The 22,929-nt window shown below is 47.8% G+C and overlaps 1 protein-coding gene across 1 annotated transcript; it reads left to right on the forward strand.

The window, feature by feature from the left end:
- The first annotated feature begins 7,868 nt into the window (after positions 1 to 7,868).
- Positions 7,869 to 8,591, forward strand: LOC138363585 (actin-binding protein WASF2-like). Its single transcript, XM_069322943.1, has one exon. The coding sequence runs from the start codon at positions 7,869 to 7,871 to the stop codon at positions 8,589 to 8,591; it is 723 nt and encodes a 240-aa protein (XP_069179044.1).
- Positions 8,592 to 22,929: the final 14,338 nt, after the last annotated feature.

A 22,929-nucleotide genomic window follows, 5' to 3' on the forward strand; every position in this document is an offset into this window, starting at 1 on the left:
CTCCTTTTTTACTACATCCTGGGAAGCCTCACTAGGACAAGGGCAAACACCAGCAAATTTGAATACATTTACTGGACCAAGCATATACACAATATATACACACATATAATAATAATGAATCCTACACTCTATACTATTTTAGTCAGGTTGCACTTCAACACCGTCAGAACTCTATCATCTGCCTATCAAGTGGTATCCTATCATTGAATTCACCACCTAATACTACCAACCTCCTCAAGTAGGTCAAGTCTTATAACACAATGTTGCACTATTAGCAAGAGAATATATATCTATAAACATGTACAAGGAAAACCAGCATATGGCTGCAATAACATAAATGTCATTATAAATGTTCCTTGATACACAACAATGATCAATCGATCTCCCTATCAGTCCTAGAACACATACATCTGTAGGCAATTCAGCCTACGACTGTAACTATACGACAGTATAAACACTCCTCGGCACAAGAATGGCAAACAATCACTCACCTTTCACTGCGTCTTGCACGCTAATGACAACCAAACACTCTATCACCTCCCTACATGTAATCATTTAGAACTTCCCTTCCACATCTGGAAGGGAAGGGACATCTGGATTCACTACCCTGATCTCTTCAGGTTCTTCCGGGTTTATCTACCAGGATCCTCCGCAGCTTCTCCAGGCTGCTACACCATGAAGTTTTCCTTGAGCAACTATGGTGCTTCACTACTTCTACTAGGGTCCTCCACAGCTCTCCTGGCTGCTACACCATGAAGTTTCCTCGAACAGAACTGGAGTTTCGCCACTGGTATTACAGAAGCACGTGACACTCCTCACTGCTTCTCCACACAGCTCGAGGTCCTACTCTTCCACTACTGTGGAGTCTCATCAACTACTCCCTCTGTGCTGGCTTCGAAGTTCTCAGCAACTTCTTCCCCAAAGACAAACCTGCAACCCATTGACACTCCAATAAAAACGTTTCCTTATAAACACATAGACGAAATAATCCACACAATATGTTTGCATCCAACATCTATCTGCTCTCTACATACTGTGAGAGTGGATTCCCTCGTTTGGTCTGGTCCATGCTCCGCCTTGCCAGGCGGCCCTCCTCACTCTGGGAGGATCCTCCGCCGCCAGTCAGTTGGCTTCAGGCGGTCGACTGGAGAGGACGTGCTGCTCATCCCTCCAGCTGTCTCTCTCATCTCCGTCCTCTTATTTAGGCTTCCTGCTTTACCAAAACATGTCTAACTTATCAATAAACATAGCTACTGTCGCTGGGCACACGACCAACTACAAGTAATCACTATAGACTGGCTTAAAATCGTGCTTACCACAGATTGTCTGGTCGAGGGCGCTATCCCTCTGACGGCGTCTGATCAGGGCGCTCCCACGGCCCAGGATAATGTCTCTGGACGGCTTAATAAACACTTCTCGCCGTCCAGGATTTGAGACCACAACGTTCCCAGCTCGATTCCACAGCCGGAACGTCTACACACTTCCTTTCTCTTGGAGATATATTACTAGAGTTCCTTTCTGACAGGAGCTCACGCGGAGTGCAGCTTCCACTCGTGATGTCTGGTACTCAAGTGACTTAAGCTCCTCTCTAAGCGAGCCTCACACCTCCAGCAAATTATCCACATCTCCTAACCAGGGAGCCGGTCGGCCGAGCGGACAGCACGCTGGACTTGTGATCCTGTGGTCCTGGGTTCGATCCCAGGCGCCGGCGAGAAACAATGGGCAGAGTTTCTCTCACCCTATGCTCCTGTTACCTAGCAGTAAAATAGGTACCTGGGTGTTAGTCAGCTGTCACGGGCTGCTTCCTGGGGGTGGAGGCCTGGTCGAAGACCGGGCCGCGGGTACACTAACAAAAAAGCCCCGAAATCATCTCAAGATAACCTCAAGATAATCAGTCATTTATCTGTTTTCTTATTCAATGCCCATAATCTCAAATTGTTTATCAAATCCAACCAACTATTTTACATCTGCATCTTCACCTCTATATTTCCTAGACCTTCTAGTCAGGTCAGGCTTGATAGAATAATTCTCAAAGGGGAGACTCGTTTTTCGGCTACCTGGGATCATAACACCTTGCAGCCTAATGTGTCCCCCGTTACTGTCACAACTGATCCCCCCCTCCCCTTGCAGCCTAATGTGTCCCCCGTTACTGTCACAACTGCTCCCCCCAGTCCCTTGTCAGCGTGTCCCCCTTTACTGTCATAACTGGTCCCCCTCCCCTTGCCAGCATTTATGTATCCCTCGTTACTTTCACAACTGGTCCCCACCCTTCCCTTGCAAGCGTTATTGTGTCCCACGTTACTGTCACAACTGGTCCCCCCTCTCCTTGCCAGCCTTAATGTGTCCCCCGTTACTGTCACAACTGGTCCCCTCCCTCCCTTTGCCAGTCTTAATGTGTCCCCCGTTACTGTCACAACTGATCCTCCCCTTCCTCTTGCAAGCCTAATGTGTCCCACGTTACTGGCAAAACTGGTCCCCCACTCCCCTTGCCAGCCTTAATGTGTCCCTCGTTACTGTCACAACTGGTCCCCCCAACTCCCTTTGCAGCCTAATGTGTCCTACGTTACTGTCACAACTGGCCCCTCCCCTTGCCAGATTTAATGTATCCCTCGTTACTGTCACAACTGGTCCCCCCCTTCCCCTTGCCAGCCTTAATGTGTTCCCCGTTACTGTCATAACTGGTCCCCCCCCCACCACTTGCCAGCCATAATGTGTCCTACGATACAGTCACAGCTGGTCCAAAACCCTTACCAGCCTTAATGTGTCCCTTGTTACTGTCACAACTGGTCCCCCTTCCCTTGCCAGCCTTATTGTGTCACCCGTTACTGTCACAACTGGTTCCCCCAACTCCCCTTGCAGCCTAATGTGTCCCACCATTACTGTCACAACTAGTCCCCCTCCCATTGCAGCCTAATGTGTCGCACGTTACTGTCACAACTGGTCCCCCTCCTCTTGCAAGCCTTAATTTGTCCCCAGTTACTGTCACATCTTGTCCCCCCTCCCCTTGCCAGCCTTAATGTTCCCCCCCGTTACTGTCAGAACTGGCCCCCCCCTCTTCTTGCCAGCCTTAATGTGTCCCCCGTTACTGTCACAACTGGTCCCCCATCACCTGGAAAACCTCAATGTCTCCCACGTTACTGACACAACTGGTTCCCCCTCCCCAACTCCAACCTTCCCCAACACAACTCATGGGAGCCGGTCGGCCGAGCGGACAGCACGCGGGACTTGTGATCCTGTGGTCCTGGGTTCGATCCCAGGCGCCGGCGAGAAACAATGGGCAGAGTTTCTTTCACCCTATGTCCCCTGTTACCTAGCAGTAAAATAGGTTCCTGGGTGTTAGTCAGCTATCACGGGCTGCTTCCTGGGGGTGGAGGCCTGGTCGAGGACCGGGCCGCGGGGCCACTAAAAGCCCCGAAATCATCTCAAGATAACCTCAAGATAACCTCCCCTTGCAGGCTAATGTTTCCCCAATTGCTGTCACAACTGGTCCCCCCTCCCCTTGCATGCCTTAATGAGTCCCATGTTACTGTCACAACTGGTCCCCTTCTCCACTTGCCATCCTTAATGTGTCCCCCGTTACTGTCACAAATGCTCCCCCCTCTATCCTTCTCAGCTTTAATGTGTCCCCTGTTGGTGTCACAAATGGTCCCTCTCCCCTTGCTAGCTTTAATGTGTTCCACGTTACTGTCACAACTGTTCCCCCTCCCCTTACCAGCCTTAATGTGTCCCCCGTTACTGTCACAACTGGTCCTCCCTCCCCTTACCAGCCTTAATGTGTCCCACGTTACTGTCACAACTGGTCCTCCCCCCTCACCTTGCCAGCCTTAATTTGTTCCACGTTACTGTCACAACTGGTTTCCCTCCTCTTGTCAGCATTAATGTGTCCCTCGTTACTGTCACAACTTGTCCCCCGAACTCCCTTTGCAGCCTAATGTGTCCCCCGTTACTGTCATAACTGCCCCCCCCCCTCCCCTTGCCAGCCTTAATGTATCCCACGTTACTGTCACAACTGGTCCTTCACCTCCCCTTGCCAGCCTTAATGTGTCCCACGTTACTGTCAAAACTGGTCCCCCTCCTATTGCCAGCATTAATGTGTCTCTCGTTACTGTCACAACTGGTCCCCCCAACTCCCCTTGCAGCCTAATGTGTCCCCCGTTACTGTCACAACTGCCCCCTTTCCTTTGCCAGCCATAATGTGTCCCCCGTTACTGTCACAACTAGTCCCCTATCCTTGCCAGCCTTAATGTGTCCCCCGTTACTTTCACAACTGGTCCCCCTCTCTCCTTGCCATCGTTAATGTGTCCCACGTTACTGTCACAACTGGCCCCCCCCTCTCTTTGCCAGCTGTAATGTGTCCCACGTTACTGTCACAACTGGTTCCCCCTCCCCTTGCCAGCCTAAATGGGTCCCACGTTACTGTCACAACAGGTCCCCCTTCCCATGCCAGCCTTAATGTGTTGCCTGTTACTGTCACAACTGGTCCCCTTCTCCTTGCAGCCTAATGTATCCCCCGTTACTGTCACAACTGCTCTCCCTCCATTTGCCAGCCTTTATGTGTCCCCCGTTTCTGTCACAACTGGTCCCCCCTATCCTTGCCAGCCTTAATGTGTCCCTCGTTACTGTCACAACTAGTCTTCCTATCCTTGCCAGCCTTAATGTGTCTCACGTTACTGTCGCAACTGGTCCCCCTCCTCGGGCTAGCCTTAATGTGTCCCACGTTACTGTCACATCCGGTCTCCCTCTCCTTGCCAGCCTTAATGTGTCCCCCGTTACTGTCACAACTGGTCCCCCCCCCCTCCCCGTGCCAGCCTTAATGTGTCCCACGTTACTGTTACAACTGGCCCGCACCTCTCCTTGCCAGCCTTAATGTGTCCCTCGTTACTGTCACACGTGGTGCCCCACCTCCCCTTGCCAGCCTCAATGTGTCCCCCGTTAATGTCACAACTGGTCCCCATCTCCTTGCCAACCTTAATGTGTTCCCCGTTACTGTCACAACTGGTCGGCCTCCCCCCTCCCTGTGCCAGCATTAATGAGTCCCCCGTTACTGTCACAACTGCCCCCCCCCACGCCCTTGTCAGCCTAATATGTCCCCCGTTACTGTCATAACTGGTCCCCTCTCCTTGCCATCCTTAATGTATCCCACGTTACTTTCACAACTGGTCCCCACCCTCCCCTTTCCAGCCTTTTTGTGTCCCACGTTACTGTCACAACTGGTCCCCCCTCTTCTTGCCAGCCTAATTGTGTCCCACGTTACTGTCACAACTGGTCCCCCCTCCTCTTGCCAGTCTTAATGTGTCTCTTTACTGTCACAACTGGTCGTCCCTTTTATTCCCCTTGCAGCCTAATGCGTACCTCATTACTGGCAAAACAGGTCCCCCACATCCCTTGCCAGCCTTAATGTATCCCCTGTTGCTCTCACATCCTGTCCCACCCCTCCCGTTGTCAGCCATATTGTGTCCCACGTTACTCTCACAACTGGTCGCCCTCCCCTTGCCAGCCTTAATATGTACCCCGTTACTGTCACAACTGGTCCCCTCCCCTTGCCAGCCTTAATTTGTCCTTTGTTACTGTCACAACTGGGCCCCCCTCCCCTTGCCAGCCATATTGTGTCACCCGTTACTGTCACAACTGATCCCCCTCCCTTTGCCCGCCTAATGTGTCCCCCGTTACTGTCACAACTGGTCCCCCCACTTCCCTTACAGCCTAATGTGCTCCCCGTTACTGTCACAACTATTCCCCCTCCCCTTGCAGCTTAATGTGTCCCACATTAATGTCACATCTGGTCTTTCTCTCCTTGCGAGCCTTAATGTGTCCCCCGTTACTGTCACAACTGGTCCACTCCTCCCCGTGCCAGCCTTAATGTGTCCCCCGTTACTGTCACAACTGATCCCCTCCTCCCGGTGCCAGCCTTAATGTGTCCCACGTTACTGTCACAACTGGTCCCCCTCCCCGGGCCAGCCTTAATGTGTCTCACGTTAATGTCACAAGTGGTCCCCACCTCCGCTTGCCAACCTTAATGTGTTCGCCGTTACTGTCGCCACTTGTCTCCTCCCCCTTGCAGCCTAATGTGTCCCCCGTTACTGTCACAACTGATCCTCTTCCGGTGCCTCCCCAACTTTTTATTGTATTGGACCCCATGGTCCCCCCTCTTATTTGTGGGGTGATGGACCCCATGCATTCCCCCTCTTGTTGGTGGTAGTGGACCCCATGCCCCACTCTTGATGTCTCCATCTTCACTACACCTTACACATTTTCACTACACCTTCTCCATCTTCACTACACATTCTCCATCTTCACTACACCTTCTCCATCTTCACTACACCTTCTCCATCTTCACTACACCTTCCCATCTTCACTACACCTCCTCCATCTTCATTACTCCTTCCCATCTTCACTACATCTTCTCTTTCTTCAATACATCTTTTCCATCTTCTCTATACATTCTCCATCTTCGCTACACCTCCTCCATCTTCACTACACCTTCTCCATCTTCACTGCATCTTCTCTATACCTTCTCCATCTTCGCTACATCTTCTCCATCTTCACTAAACCTTCTCCATCTTCACTACACCTTCACCATCTTCACTACATATTTTCCATCTTCTCTACAACTTCCTCATCTTCACTAATCCTTCTCCATCTTCACTACACCGTCTCCATCTTCACTACACCCTTACAATCTTCACTACATCTTCTCCATCACTGCACATTCTCCATCTTCTCTACACCTTCTCCATCTTCACTACACCTTCTCCATCTTCACTACACATTCTCCATCTTCACTACACATTCTCCATCTTTTCTACACCTTCTCCATCTTCACTACACCTTCTCCATCTTCACTACACATTCTCCATCTTCTCTACACCTTCTCCATCTTCACTACACATTCTCCATCTTCACTACACCTTCTCCATCTTCAATACACCTTTTCCATCATCTCTACACCTTCTCCATCTCTCTACACACTCTCGACCAACCACTTGGGCTGGACGGTAGAGCGACGGTTTCGCTTCATGTAGGTCGGCGTTCAAGTGGTTGGGCACCATTCCTTTCCCCGTCCCATCGCAAATCCTTATCTTGACCCCTTCCAAGGGCTATATAGTGTTAATTGCTGGGCGCTTATACCCTCTCCATCTCCACTACACATTCTCTGTACTCAGTACACCGAGTCTGTCCCAACTATACCCAGCTCTTGCCCAATAGAGCCTATCCATCCCTACTACTCACTGTCTGTCCCTATTACACCCTGTGCTCCCTCGCTAAAACTTATTCCTTTCTCACTGCATCCTGTCCTCCCCCCACTACACCCCCTGTCCATCCCGACTTCACCCCCTGCCCGCCCACCCTACTTCCTGTCCATCCCGACAACACCCTATCCCGCACAATACACCAATGTCCATCCTAGCTACTTTAGGTACATGCTTGCTATCCTCACTGAGTTATGTTATTGTATAGGGAGTGTTATGGAGGAGTCGTGGTTGATGCCTGTCCCCCTTGAAAAGGAATAGACCCTTGCACCCCTTTACGAAGTCCGTCGATGTGAAATAGAAAACGAAAACTCTATCATGTGTAGCATTTGTTGACATTTTTGGGCAGTCGGATCCTGATGGAAAACGAATGTCCACCTGTCGTAATATCTGGCCTGCTCCGCTATCTGGGCCGGCGCCACCTGTCGTACCATCCGGCCTGCTCCGCCATCCGGCCTATTCTTATCTTCCCTTATCGAAGCAGAAACATTCCCTCCTGACTAATATTACGTTTATCTGTGATATTAAGACGACGAGACGGAAGGAGTGGTCCGCTGCCGGTATTGGCGCGACGGGCGGCCTTACTGATATTGTTACATAGTAATTTACCTGTCAACTATGGGGTGTACGACAAGCAAAACCTCCAAGGATGGAGAGGATGAGGTGAGGAAAGGTGAACAGAAGAAGAAGAAGGAGGAGAAGAAGCACAAGAAGAAGGAGGAGAAGCAGAAGAAGAAGAAGAAGAAGCAGAAGAAGGAGATGATGATGATGAAGGAGGAGATGAAGAAGGACGAGAAGGAGAAGGAAAAGAAGAAGGAGGAAGAAAAGAAGGAGGAGGAGAAGGAGAAGAAGGAGGAAAAGGAGGAGAAGACACACACACCGCCCCCACAGCACTGTGACCCTCGCCCAGTACAACCCCCATTTATAAGGAGGAAAAACAAGAGAAGAGCTCCGGAACCTCCGGGCCCACCCCCAACACTGCCCCCACTGAACCGTGACCCCCCTCCAGTACCGCCCTCACCTCCTCCACTTCTCTGTGACCAGCTCCCACCTCCCCCGCTCCTCTGTGACCCTCCCCCAGTACAACCCCCATTTATAAGGAGGAAAAACAAGAGAAGAGCTCCGGAACCTCCGGGCCCACCCCCAATACTGAACCCACTGAACCGTGACCCCCCTCCAGTACCGCCCTCACGTCCTCCACTCCTCTGTGACCAGCCCCCACCTCCCCCGCTCCTCTGTGACCCTCCCCCAGCACAACCCCCATTTATAAGGAGGAAGAACAAGAGAAGTGCTCCGGAACCTCCGGGCCCCACCCCCAATACTGCCCCCACTGAACCGTGACTTCTCCAATACCGCCCTCACCTCCTCCACTTCCCTGTGACCCCCAGTACCGACCCCCCACTCCTCTGTGGCCCCCACCCGCTACTCAGTGACCTCCCCCGCTTCTCCGTAACCCCCCTTCCCTTCCGTTATTGCGTGTCCTGTTGGTAACAACGGGAGTGGCAGCAGTGTGTGTGTGTGTGTGTGTGTACTCACCTATTTGTGCTTGCGGGAGTTGAACTCTGGCTCTTTGGTCCCGCCTCTCAATTTCAATCAACAGTTGTACATATTCCTAAGCCTACTGGGATCTATCATATCTACATTTGAAACTCTGTATGGAGTCAGCCTCCACCACATCACTGCTTAATGCATTCGATCTGTTAACTACTCTGACACTGAAAAAGTTCTTTCTAACGTCCCTGTGGCTCATTTGGGTACTCAGTTTCCACCTGTGTCCTCTTGTTCGCCTTCCACCCGTGTTAAACAGTTTATCTTTATCTACCCTATCAATTCCTCTGAGAATTTTGTAGGTAGTGATCATATCTCCCCTTACTCTTCTGTCTTCCAGTGTCGTGAGGTGTATTTCACTCAGCCTTTCCTCGTATCTCATGCCTCTTAGTTCTGGGACTAGCCTAATAGCATACATCTGAACTTTTTTAAGCATCGCGATGTGCTTGACAAGGTATGGGCTCCATGCTGGGGCCACATACTCCAGGATTGGTCTTACATATGTGGTATACAAGGTTCTGAATGATTCCTAACACAGGTTCCAGAAGGCAGTTCTGATGATAGCCAGCCTCGCATACGCCTCAGATGTTAATTTCTTGATGTGGGCTTCAGGAAACAGGTTTGGTGTAATATCAACTCCTAGAGCTTTCTCTCTGTCCATTTCATATAGGTCTTCATCTCCCATTCTGTATCCTGTGTCCGGCCTCCTGTTTCCATAGCCTTTTTTCATTACCTTACATTTACTCGGGTTGAACTTTAGTAGCCATTTGCTGGACCATTCATTCAGTCTGTCTAGGTCATCTTGTAGTCTCATTCTGTCTTTCTCCGTCTTAATCCTCCTAATAATTTTTGCATCATCAGCAAACAATGAGAGGAATGATTCTATACCCTCTGGTAGATCATTTACATATATCAGAAACAGTATGGGTCCAAGGACTGAACCCTGCGGGACTCCACTGGTGACGTCTCGCCAGAGACCTCATCCCTCACAGTGACTCGCGTTCTTCTGTTACTTAGGTACTTCCTTATCCTATGGAGTACCTTTCCTTTCACTCCTGCCTGCATCTCCAGCTTTCGCACTAGTCTCTGATGTGGTACTGTGTCAAAAGGCTTTCTGACAATCCAAAAATATGCAGTCTGCCCACCCCTATCTTTCCTGCCTGATTGGTTGCCTGATCTGGAACTTCTCTTTGCTCTAATGCAAAGACTTCCTGGAAATTCTTATTGAGTTCCTCGCACACTTCTTTGTCGTTTGTAGTGAATCTGTCTGCCCCTATCCTCAGTTTTATTACCTGTTCTTTCACTGTTTTCTTTCTCCTGATGTGGCTGTGCAGCAATTTAGGTTGAGTGTTAGTCTTGTTTGTTGTGTTGTTTTCATATTGCCCTTCTGCCTCTCTTCTCACCTGGACATATTCATTCCTGGCTTTCTGGTATCCTTCTCTGCTCTCACGTGTCCAGTTATTTCTATAGTTTCTCCACGCTCTTTTACTTAGTTGCTTAGCTAGTTTACATCTCTGATTAAACCATGGGTTTCTCATCTGCTTTAATTTTTTTTCCTTTTGGGCTGGGTTAAACTTTTCTGCTGCCTCATTACACTTCTTCGTGATGTATTCCATCATGCCTTGGGCCGTCTTTCCCCTGAGCTCTGTTTCCCAAGTTATATCTGTTAGGAATTTTCTTAGCTCCTTATAGTTTCCCTTATGGAATGCTAGCCTTTTGCTTTCAGCTCCCTTTCTCGAGTACTTTGACCCTTCTTCGACCAGATACTCAAATGTCAGTACACTGTGATCGCTCATTCCTACTGGGGCCTCGAAGTCAATTTCCCTTATATTGGAGTCATTCAGAGTGAAGACTTAGTCGAATCTCGCTGGTTCATCATTTCACCTCATTCTTGTGGCTTCTCTGACATGCTGACTTAAACGTTTTTTGTTGCCAATTCTAGTAGTTTAGCTCTCCATGTTTCCTCTCCTCCATGCGGTTCCTTGTTCTCCCAGTCTGTCCTTCCGTGATTGAAGTCCTCCATGATGAACAGATGGGATCGAATTCTACAGGCAGCAGAGGCTGCCCTCTCAATTATATTATTAACTGCCATATTGTTTCTGTCATACTCTTGCCTGGGTCTTCTGTCGTTTGGTGTAGGATTATATATCACTGCTACTACTACTCTTGGTCCTCCCATTGTCAGGGTGCCAGTTAAGTAGTCTCTAAACCCCTCGCAGCCTGAGATAACCAACCCCTTGAAACTCCATTCCTTTCTCATGAATAGGGCCACTCTGCCAACACTTCCTCTCTTTCCTTATTACAGTGTAGTCCTGGGGAACACCACATTCGTTATGATTCCTGAGAGTTTTGTTCCGTGAGTCCCATTACATCTGGGTTTACTTCTTGCGCTCTTTCCCTAAGTTCACTTGCCTTGCTTGAAATCCCATCTATTTTTGAGTACATCACCTGGAAGCTGACTCTTTTCTGTCCATCCTCAGTTCCTGTTGATTCCACTGGAGTAGGTTAACTTGGAGGGCCCAGGATGGGGAGGAGTTAGGGGGGGGAGACCTGGGTTATGAGAGGGGCTGAGGGTAAGAGGGACCCTTAGAGGGTCCCCCTTACCCTCAGAAAAGAGGGCTTAATGGGGAGGGGGATAAAGGAGGGCTCTGGGGGGTGGGGGAGAATGGAGGGCTTAGGGTGGTAGGAGAAAAGGGGTTGCTTGGGAAATGGGTAAGAAGGGCGGGCTTAGGGGAGTTGGGTGGGTTTGGGGGAGTAGGGAGGGTTGGGGAGGTGGAGAGGGAAAGCCTTGAGGAGAGGGGGTGAGTTGGGGGTGGGTGGTCCAGGTTGCCACTCAGTGGAGGGGTTCGTAGGGGCTAGAGCACGTAGGGCTTCTACTGGGTGGGAGGTGGGTGCGATCCTCCTCCTCCCACTGGGGCTGTTGAACTGACTGTGGTGGATTCCCCACTCCCTTCTGGGATCATAGGGTTCTGGGCTGTGGCTCCCAGATTCCTGTATCTCTCTATGCGCTCCTTCCTTGCTGCTGCTACCCTCAATCTCTCCTCCCTGGTCATATCCCTCTGCAGGAATACCTTTTTGAACTTCAGTACATTGAATAGGCTGCTCTTCTTTGCAAAAATTTCTTCTTTTAAGGCCTCACTTTTGAAATCCACTTTTATCACTCGATCTCTATCCATGTTGTACTGGCCAATCCTGAAATAGTGTTCTATATTCTGTTCTTCCCTCTCCATCTGTACCCCTTCAAGGATCTCCTTAACTGTGGCTCTGTCCATACCTCTCCTCTCATCTGGCCTGGCCCCAATTTGCTCCTTAATACCAACTACAATTACTGCTCTTTTCCTCTCTATCAGTCGGCTAGTGCAACTTGCTGCTTCCTGAGAAGTAGCAACTTTCATGGCAATTTCCTTTACTGCAGAGACAACTTATGGGGTCCTCCGAAGTATGTCTGCAAATGAGGGTTGAGTTGTAGAAGTCCCTTCTGTGGATACATTACCATCTTCCTGAGGGCTGGTTCGTCTCTCGTATTGGTGAGGATTCTCTTTCAGTCATTTAATCTCCTCTTTTGCCTCATTCAGCTCGTCCTGCAGGTTGGCTACCTTTTTCCCCCATTACCCTCAGCTCCTCCCTGATGCCTCTCCACATATGAAAGAGTATCTCCTGATGCGAGTCATCTTGTCCTTCCCCTCCCTCCGTATTACGTCTTCCCCCTGCCATGCTTGTTTCCTATTCCAGTTCTCCAATCCAATGAGTGGGAGGGTGTGTGTGTGTGTGTGTGTGTTTCCTATTCAAATTTTCCAGTCCAATGGGTGTGTGTGTGCGTGTGTGTGTGTGTGTGTGTGTGTGTGTGTGTGTGTGTGTGTGTGTGTGTGTGTGTGTGTGTGTGTGTGTGTGTGTGTGTGTGTGTGTGTGTGTGTGTGTGTGTGTGTGTGTGTGTGTGTGTGTGTGTGTGTGTGTCTGTGTGCGTGTGTGTGTGTGTGTGTGTGTGTGTGTGTGTGTGTGTGTGTGTGTGTGTGTGTGTGTGTGTGTGTGTGTGTGTGTGTGTGTGTGTGTGTGTGTGTGTGTGTGTGTGTCTGTGTGCGTGTGTGTGTGTGTGTGCGGGTGTGTGTGTGTGTGTGTGTGTGTGTGTGTGTGTGTGTGTGTGTGTGTGTGTGTGTGTGTGTGTGTGTGTGTGTGTGTGTGTGTGTGTGTGTGTGTGTGTGTGTGTACTTACCTAATTGTGCTTGCGGGGGTTGAGCTCTGGCTCTTTGGTCCCGCCTCTCAACCGTCAATCAACTGGTGTACAGATTCCTGAGCCTATTGGGCTCTATCATATCTACATTTGAAACTGTGAATGGAGTCAGCCTCCACCACATCACTTCCTAATGCATTCCATTTGCTAACTACTCTGACACTGAAAAAGTTCTTTCTAACGTCTCTGTGGCTCATTTGGGTACTCAGCTTCCACCTGTGTCCCCTTGTTCGCGTCCCACCAGTGTTGAAAAGTTCGTCCTTGTTTACCCGGTCGATACCCCTGAGGATTTTGTAGGTTGTGATCATGTCCCCCCTTACTCTTCTGTCTTCCAGTGTCGTGAGGTGCATTTCCCGCAGCCTTTCCTCATAACTCATGCCTCTTAGTTCTGGGACTAGTCTAGTAGCATACCTTTGGACTTTTTCCAGCTTCGTCTTGTGCTTGACAAGGTACGGGCTCCATGCTGGGGCCGCATACTCCAGGATTGGTCTTACATATGTGGTGTACAAGATTCTGAATGATTCCTTACACAGGTTCCTGAACGCCGTTCTGATGTTAGCCAGCCTCGCATATGCCGCAGACGTTATTCTCTTTATGTGGGCTTCAGGAGACAGGTTTGGTGTGATATCAACTCCTAGATCTTTCTCTCTGTCTGTTTCATTAAGTACTTCATCTCCTATTCTGTATCCTGTGCCTGGCCTCCTGTTTCCACTGCCTAGTTTCATTACTTTGCATTTACTCGGGTTGAACTTCAACAGCCATTTGTTGGACCATTCACTCAGTCTATCCAGGTCATCTTGTAGCCTCCTACTATCATCCTCTGTTTCAATCCTCCTCATAATTTTTGCATCGTCGGCAAACATTGAGAGGAACGAATCTATACCCTCTGGGAGATCATTTACATATACCAGAAACAGTATAGGTCCAAGGACTGACCCCTGCGGGACTCCACTTGTGACGTCTCGCCAATCTGAGACCTCACCCCTCACACAGACTCGTTGTCTCCTGTTGCTTAGGTATTCCTCTATCCACCGGAGTACCTTCCCTCTCACTCCAGCCTGCATCTCCAACTTTCGCACTAGCCTCTTGTGGGGCACTGTATCAAAGGCTTTCTGACAATCCAAAAATATGCAGTCTGCCCACCCTTCTCTTTCTTGCCTTATTTTTGTTGCCTGGTCGTAGAATTCAAGTAACCCTGTGAGGCAGGACCTGCCATCCCTGAACCCATGTTGATGCTGTGTTACAAAGTTCCTTCGCTCGTGTGTGTGTGTGTGTGTGTGTGTGTGTGTGTTTGTGTGTGTGTGTGTGTGTTTGTGTGTGTGTGTGTGTGTGTGTGTGTGTGTGTGTGTGTGTGTGTGTGTGTGTGTGTACTCACCTAGTTGTACTCACCTAGTTGTGTCTGCAGGATCGAGCATTGACTCTTGGATCCCGCCTTTCGAGCATCGGTTGTTTACAGCAATGACTCCTGTCCCATTTCCCTATCATACCTGGTTTTAAAATTATGAATAGTATTTGCTTCCACAACCTGTTCCTGAAGTGCATTTCATTTTCCCACTACTCTCACGCTAAAAGAAAACTTCCTAACATCTCTGTGACTCATCTGAGTTTCAAGCTTCCATCCTTGTCCCCTCGTTCTGTTACTATTCCGTGTGAACATTTCGTCTATGTCCACTCTGTCAATGCCTCTGAGTATCTTATACGTTCCTATCATGTCCCCTCTCTCCCTTCTTCTTTCTAGTGTCGTAAGGCAACGTTTCCTGAGGCGCTCCTCATACTCCATCCCTCGTAGCTCTGGGACGAGTCTCGTCGCAAACCTCTGAACCTTTTCCAGTTTCATTATATGCTTCTTCAGATGGGGACTCCATGATGAGGCGGCATACTCTAAGACGGGTCTCACGTAGGCAGTGTAAAGCGTCCTAAATGCCTCCTTACTTAGGTTTCTGAATGATGTTCTAACTTTTGCCAGTGTAGAGTACGCTGCTGACGTTATCCTATTTATATGTGCCTCAGGAGATAGATTAGGTGTTACGTCCACCCCCAGGTCTCTTTCGCGCGTCGTCACAGGTAGCCTGTTCCCCTTCATTGTGTACTGTCCCTTTTGTCTCCTATCTCCTAGTCCCATTTCCATAACTTTACATTTGCTCGTGTTGAATTCCAATAGCCATTTCTCTGACCATCTCTGCAACCTGTTCAGGTCCTCTTGGAGGATCCTGCAATCCTCATCTGTCACAACTCTTCTCATCAACTTTGCGTCATCCGCAAACATCGACATAAAGGACTCTACGCCTGTAAACATGTCGTTAACATAAACAAGAAATAGAATTGGTCCCAGCACCGATCCTTGTGGTACTCCACTTGTTACTGTTCGCCAGTCCGACTTCTCGCCCCTTACCGTAACTCTTTGGCTCCTTCCTGTTAGGTAGTTCCTTATCCATGCTAGGACCTTTCCCCCCACCCCCGCCTGCCTCTCGAGCTTGAACAGCAGTCTCATGTGCGGTACTGTATCAAAGGCTTTTTGGCAGTCCAGAAATATGCAATCTGCCCAACCATCTCTGTCCTGTCTTATCCTGTGTGTGTGTGTGTACTCACCTAGTTGTACTCACCTAGTTGTGTTTGCGGGGGTTGAGCTCTGGCTCTTTGATCCCGCCTCTCAACCGTCAATCAACAGGTGTACAGATTCCTGAGTCTATTGGGCTCTATCATATCTACACTTGAAACTGTGTATGGAGTCAGCCTCCACCACATCACTTCCTAATGCATTCCATTTGTCAACCACTCTGACACTAAAAAAGTTCTTTCTAATATCTCTGTGGCTCATTTGGGCACTCAGTTTCCACCTATGTCCCCTTGTGCGTGTTCCCCTTGTGTTAAATAGACTGTCTTTATCTACCCTATCAATTCCCTTCAGAATCTTGAATGTGGTGATCATGTCCCCCTAACTCTTCTGTCTTCCAACGAAGTGAGGTTTAATTCCCGTAGTCTCTCCTCATGGCTCATACCTCTCAGCTCGGGTACTAGTCTGGTGGCAAACCTTTGAACCTTTTCCAATTTAATCTTATGCCTGACTAGATATGGACTCCATGCTGGAGCCGCATACTCCAGGATTGGTCTGACATATGTGGTAAATAATGTTCTGAAAGATTCCTTACACAAGTTTCTAAAGGCCGTTCTTATGCTAGCCAACCTGGCATATGCGGCTGATGTTATCCTCTTGATATGAGCTTCAGGGGACGGGTCTGGCATGATATCAGCCCCCCAGGTCTTTCTCTCTCTCTGCCTCTTGAAGTATTTCATCTCCTAAATGATACCTTGTATCTGGTCCCCTACTCCCTACACCTATTTTCATTACATTACATTTGCTTGGGTTAAACTCTAACAACCATTTGTTCGACCATTCCTGCAGCTTGTCCAGGTCTTCTTGAAGCCTCAAGCTATCCTCCTCTGTCCTAATCTTCTGATAATTTTGGCGTCGTCAGCAAACATTGAGAGGAATGAGTCTGTACCCTCTGGGAGATCATTTACGTACATCAGAAACAGGATAGGTCCGAGTACAGAGCTCTGTGGGACTCCATTTGTGACTTCCCGCCAATCTGAGGTCTCACCCCTCACTGTAATTCTCTGCTTCCTATTGCTTAGATACTCCCTTATCCACTGGAGCGCCTTACAAGTTACTCCTGCCTGTTTCTCCAGCTTATGCATCAGCCTTTTATATGGTACTGTATCAGAGGCTTTCGGACAGTCCAAAAAAATGCAGTCTGCCCATTCTTCTCAATTGTGCTTAATCTTGGTTACCTGATCGTAGAATTCTATTAAGCTTATAAGGCAAGATTTATCCTCCCTGAACCCATGTTGATGGGTTGTCACGAAGTCCCTTCTCTCCAGATGTGTTACTAGGTTTTTCCTCACGATCTTGTCCATCACCTTGAGGGGTATACACGTTAAGGATACTGGCCTGTAGTTCAGTGCCTCTTGTCTGTCACCCTTTTTGTATATTGGGACTACATTAGCCGTCTTCCATATTTCTGGTAGGTCTCCCGTTTCCAGTGACCTACTATACACTATGGAGAGTGGCAAACAAAGTGCTCCTGCACACTCTTTCAATACCCATGGTGAGATTCCGTCCGGCCCAACAGCTTTTCTCACGTCCAGCTCCAATAGGTACTTCTTGACCTCATCTCTTGTAATTTCGAACCCTTCCACGGTCGCCTGGTTTGCTGCCACCTCTCCTTGTTCGATTGTAAAGACCTCCTGGAACCATTTGTTGAGTTCTTCACACACCTCTTTGTCATTCTCTGTGTACCTGTCCCCACCCGTCCTAAGTTTCATCACCTGTTCCTTCACTGTTGTCTTCCTCCTGATGTGACTGTGTAGTAGCTTAGGTTCGGTCTTGGCTTTATTAGCTATATCATTTTCATACCTTTCCTCAGCTGCTCTTCTCTCACTAACATACTCGTTCCTGGTTCTCTTGTATCTCTCTCTACTTTCTGGTGTTCTTTTATTACGGAAGTTCCTCCACGTACTTTTGTTCAGCTCCTTTGCTTTCATACATTCCCTATTAAACCACGGATTTTTCTTTTGCTTTTTCCTGTCGGGACGGGATAAACCTGCTTACACCCTCCTGACATTTTTGGTGATATAGTCCATTATGTCTTGTACAGACATGGTTCTGAGTTCTGTGTCCCATGGTATATCCCTTAGGAATTTATTCATCTCCTCATAATTTCCCTTTTGGTACACCAGGCCTTTGTTTCCCAGTTCTTTTTGGGGGGAGATAATTCCAAGCTCAACCAGGCACTCAAAGCTCAATACACTATGATCACTCATTCCTAAGGTGACTTCCAACTTAACTTCCCTTATATTCGACTCATTTAGGGTAAATGTCAGTTCAAGCAAAGCTGGTTCATCCTCTCCACTCATTCTTGTCGGTCCCTTGACGTGTTGACTTGAAACGTTTCTTGTTGCCACGTCCAGCAGCTTAGCTCTCCATGTGTCTGGTCCTCCATATGGGTCTCTGTTACCCCAATCTTTCTTCCCGTGGTTGAAGTCTCCCATGATTAGTAGTCTGGATCCGTTCCTGTTAGCCACAAAAGCTGCTCTCTATTATACTGATGGTGACCATGTTGTTTCTATCATATTCCTGTCTGGGTCTTCTGTCGTTCGGTGGGGGATTATATATGACTATTACTAAAATTTTCAGTCCTCCAGTTGCTATGGTGCCTGATATGTAGTCACTGAAACCGTCACAGCTCTGATTAACCATCTCTTCAAAACTCCAACCTTTTCTTATCAGCAAAGCTACACCAGCTCCTCCTCTCCTTTCTCTCTCTTTCCTCACTACATAGTAGTTCTGTGGAAACACTGCATTTGTTATGGTTTCCATTATCTTTGTTTCTGTGAGTGCTATTATGTCTGGGTTTTCTTCTAGTGCCCATTCTCCGAGTTCACTTGTTTTATTTGTAATCCCATCCATGTTAGTGTACATTGCCTTGAAGCTCACTTTCTTCTGTTCATTTTCTTGTCCCCTTCTAGGCGAGAGTTCAACTGGTGGGGAAAGGTGTTCCCTGGGTGTGAAGATCTGTGAAGTGGTTTGCAGGGTCTCAGAGGATTTTGGGGTGGGGGTGGGGGGGGTTCAAGGGAAGGGGGGGCAGGTAGGGTATGGGGTAAGGAAACACCCCATACCCTAGAAAGGGTAGAGAAAGGTAGGAGGGATAGGGAGGGTATGGGATGAAGGGGGAGGGGGGACAGGGGGAAAGGCGGGAGGGGGGTGCATGGTGGGAATGGGGATGAGGTAACAGTTTATGAATGGGGTGGGGAGGAGGGAGGATTGGGTTTTGAGTGGGGGCAGGTAGGGTGAGGGGGAAGGGAGGGTTTCTATGCAGAGGGGGGTGGTGGTCTTGCCCTCTCCTCTGGGATGTTGGTTGTGGGCTCCTTTCTTGTCTCTGGGACTGTTGTGTTGGGAGCTGTGATTTCCAGGTTTAATCCTCTCTCCCTGCGCTTCCTCCTTGCCTCTGCTGCCCTGTCTGTCTCCTCCTTCGTCCTGTCCCTCTGCAGGAATACTATTTTGTATTTCTCCACATACTGCAGATGACTATTCTTTTCTAGAATAGCCATCTTCGTGTTCTCGTTTGTAAACACCACCTTTACCAGTCGGTTTCTGTCCTTGTTTTACCAGCCCAACCTGAAAACCTTCTCAATGTTTTGTTCAGCCCCTTCCACCTGTAACCCCTTCAGTATCCCATGTACTGCCACTCTGTCCTTGCTAATCCATTCTTGCCTATTGGATCCTTCCTGTTCTTTGATGTCTACAACTACCACTGATCTTTTTCTTTTCAGCAGCTGACTGGTGCACATTGCTCCTTCCTGTGAGGTAGCTGCTTGCATTACTACCTCTTTCACTGTGTCCATTGCTTCACTTGAGCGCGTTTCGTAAAACTTATTACATTTTCAAAGACTTTAGTTTACACATACACAACTGAATAGAACTTACACATCTCCGATTTGTTTATATCTACATTTGGACCAATAGACTTTCTACAATCACTTCCATTCAATACCCATTGTTTCGTGTTCTGTCTTGTGTTGATGAAATTAATACCCTATTAATACCACCTCACCCCATCCACCTCACTCAAATGTAGATATAAACAAATCGGAGATGTGTAAGTTCTATTCAGTTGTGTATGTGTAAACTAAAGTCTTTGAAAATGTAATAAGTTTTACGAAACGCGCTCAAGTGTCGCGTCAGACTAGAAATAAAAATGAATTTTGGAGAATTGATTTTTGAATTACCACCTAAAGTGAAAAGAAATGTACGAAAGATTGAGAAAATTCGTGTTAGAATTATTAATCTTACTTTTTCGGTCATATTTAATAATATATGTCTACAGGAAAGACTGCTACCAAAATATACTAATATTAAAACGCACGACCCAGCAGCAAGGAATCAAGCCTTCACGATAAAATATCGCCAGGATCTGATTCGTGATCAGATATACAAGGCGGAAAATGAAATCAAAGACAACAAAACGCAACTACTTCATGCTACAAACGAATGGAGAAATAGCAACATTGACGAAAGTCTCCGTACCCGCATTGAACAACACCTCGACATCCTCACAGACCGACATCACCTCAGCACTGAAACAAGGATTCTCAAGAAACTAACAACGTTATATGGAGGACCTATGGCAATTCCACGACCAAGAGATATCTTCCTGAACCTTGCAGGAATCAACCTCACTGAGGACCAAATCACTCTCCTAAATCTGGGTATAAACTGTCACGTTATGTCCAGACCGAGTGAGATGGCCCGGAAAGTGGAGTTGGAAATCCTGTTGGACGACATATTCGACCTCGAGACACAAAAGAAGGTCACTACCAAAGATACCTTACAAGCAGAACTTATTGCGGAAGGAGGAAAGAATCGAGGCAATTACAGAAGCACCATATTGTCCCCCGAGCTCAAAGCGGCAGCTAAAAGCCTTCGTGAGAACAAGGAGATAGTTGTCAGGAGAGGCGACAAGTCGCCAATATACGTCATTCTTAAAAAAGACGAATATCTGGCGAAAATGAACCTCATACTCTCTGACCAAACTAAATTCCAAAGGGTAACGAAGGACACTACAGCCGAATTGAAAGCAAAGGTCAACAAACTGATCAAAACTGTGAACGCCAAGAAATCTGGACTCCACCTGCCAAAGATTATTGGGGAATATAAACCTGGATATGCGTATGGAAATGTCAAGACACACAAGCCTGGAAACCCACTTCGGCCAATCATTAGCCAGATACCCACACCCACGTACAGACTGGCGAAGCGACTCAATGGCCTGCTGACTCCTTATGTCCCTTGCGCCTTCAGCCTGAAGTCTCCAAAGGAATTTGTTGACTTGCTGCGGGGCACACGGGCCACCGGGATAAAAGCCTCGTTGGACGTAGAATCACTGTTCACCAACGTACCTGTGGACAAGACAATCGGGAAGATACCCGACAGAGTGTATCGTGATCCAGCCTGTACTACTCTTGACATGCCAGAAAATATTCTAAGGAAACTACTCCAAGCTTGTACTAAAGAGGCACCCTTCTTGAGCCCGAAGGGGCACATGTATAAGCAAGTAGATGGTGTCGCCATGGGTTCTCCCCTAGGTGTCCTGTTTGCAAACTTCTACATGGGTACCATCGAGCAAAAAGTCTTAGTCGACATGAACTTGAAACCGGCCAGATACTGCAGGTATGTTGACGACATTTTTACACAGGTACCTGATGTCAGACATCTGCAGGAGCTGAAGGAGGCGTTTGAGCAGAGTTCCGTGCTGCGTTTCACTTGCGAAAGTGGAGCCGGTCGGCCGAGCGGACAGCACACTGGACTTGTGATCCTGTGGTCCTGGGTTCGATCCCAGGCGCCGGCGAGAAACAATGGGCAGAGTTTCTTTCACCCTATGCCCCTGTTACCTAGCAGTAAAATAGGTACCTGGGTGTTAGTCAGCTGTCACGGGCTGCTTCCTGGGGGTGGAGGCCTGGTCGAGGACCAGGCCGCGGGGACACTAAAGCCCCGAAATCATCTCAAGATAACCTCAAGATCTCAAGATAACGAGATGGAAAAGGATGGGAAGCTGCCCTTTCTAGATGTAACAGTCATGGAAAAGAGCGGAGGTTTCCACACTGCAGTCTACACAAAGGAAACGAACATAGGAATGTGCCTAAATGCCAACAGCGACTGCCCAGACAGATACAAGAGGAGTGTTGTTAACGCATATGTCGACCGCGCTCTCAGCCACAGCTCAGAATGGAAGCAAGTCGACGAAGAACTCTGTAGGGTAAGGCAGGTCCTAGTCAACAACGCCTTCTCCAATGGTTTCGTCGAAGACATCATAAGAAGGAAAGTGAAACACCATGCAACCTCTGAAGAGACAACTAACACAACACCTATACCCCTTATTAGACTATTTTACAGGAACTTCTTTTCCACAGCTCAAAAAACGGAGGAAAGGGTCCTGAAAGATATTGTTAATAGAAACGTTATCCCTACAGACAAAAATCAGAGTATACAACTGACGATTTACTATAAAACCAGAAAAACGGCCAGCCTACTCATGAGAAACTCTCTAGACACAAAGCAGAACGCTTTAAAAGAGACCAACGTCGTCTATGCCTTCAAATGCCCTCTTGGGGACTGTAAGCTCCAAAAAACCCAGTATATAGGCAAGACAACAACATCTCTTTCTAGGCGTTTAACGATGCATAAGCAACAGGGCTCCATTAAGGAACATATAATCTCTTCCCACAACCAAACCATCGCCAGAGAAATCCTAGTAAACAACACAGAAATCATCGATAGAAACAGCGATAGCAGGAGGCCTGACGTTTGCGAGGCACTACACATTAAAAAGTCAACACCAGCAATCAACAGCGAATTAATGCACAACTATATTCTACCCACCTCAAGACTCTGCTCCAATATAGAAGCATCAAGAAATATGGACCAATAGGCTTTCTACAATCACTTCCATTCAATACCTATTGTTTTGTGTTCTGTCTTGTGTTGATGAAATTAATACCCTATTAATAACACCTCACCCCATCCACCTCACTCAAATGTAGATATAAACAAATCGGAGATGTGTAAGTTCTATTCAGTTGTGTATGTGTAAACTAAAGTCTTTGAAAATGTAATAAGTTTTACGAAACGCGCTCAAGTGTTGCGTCAGACTAGAAATAAAATGAATTTTGGAGAATTGATTTTTGAATTTCCACCAACAGTGAAAAGAAATGTACGAAAGATTGAGAAAATTCGTGTTAGAATTATTAATCTTACTTTTTCGGTCATATTTAATAATATATATATATATATATATATATATATATATATATATATATATATATATATATATATATATATAACCT

The sequence above is a fragment of the Procambarus clarkii genome, chromosome 11 (genome assembly GCF_040958095.1).
Source record: "Procambarus clarkii isolate CNS0578487 chromosome 11, FALCON_Pclarkii_2.0, whole genome shotgun sequence".
Taxonomy (NCBI): Eukaryota; Metazoa; Arthropoda; class Malacostraca; order Decapoda; family Cambaridae; genus Procambarus; species Procambarus clarkii.

Bases quoted from the DNA above. Each gene is read 5' to 3' on its own strand.
- LOC138363585 (XM_069322943.1), top strand. From the start codon at position 7,869: ATGGGGTGTACGACAAGCAAAACCTCCAAGGATGGAGAGGATGAGGTG.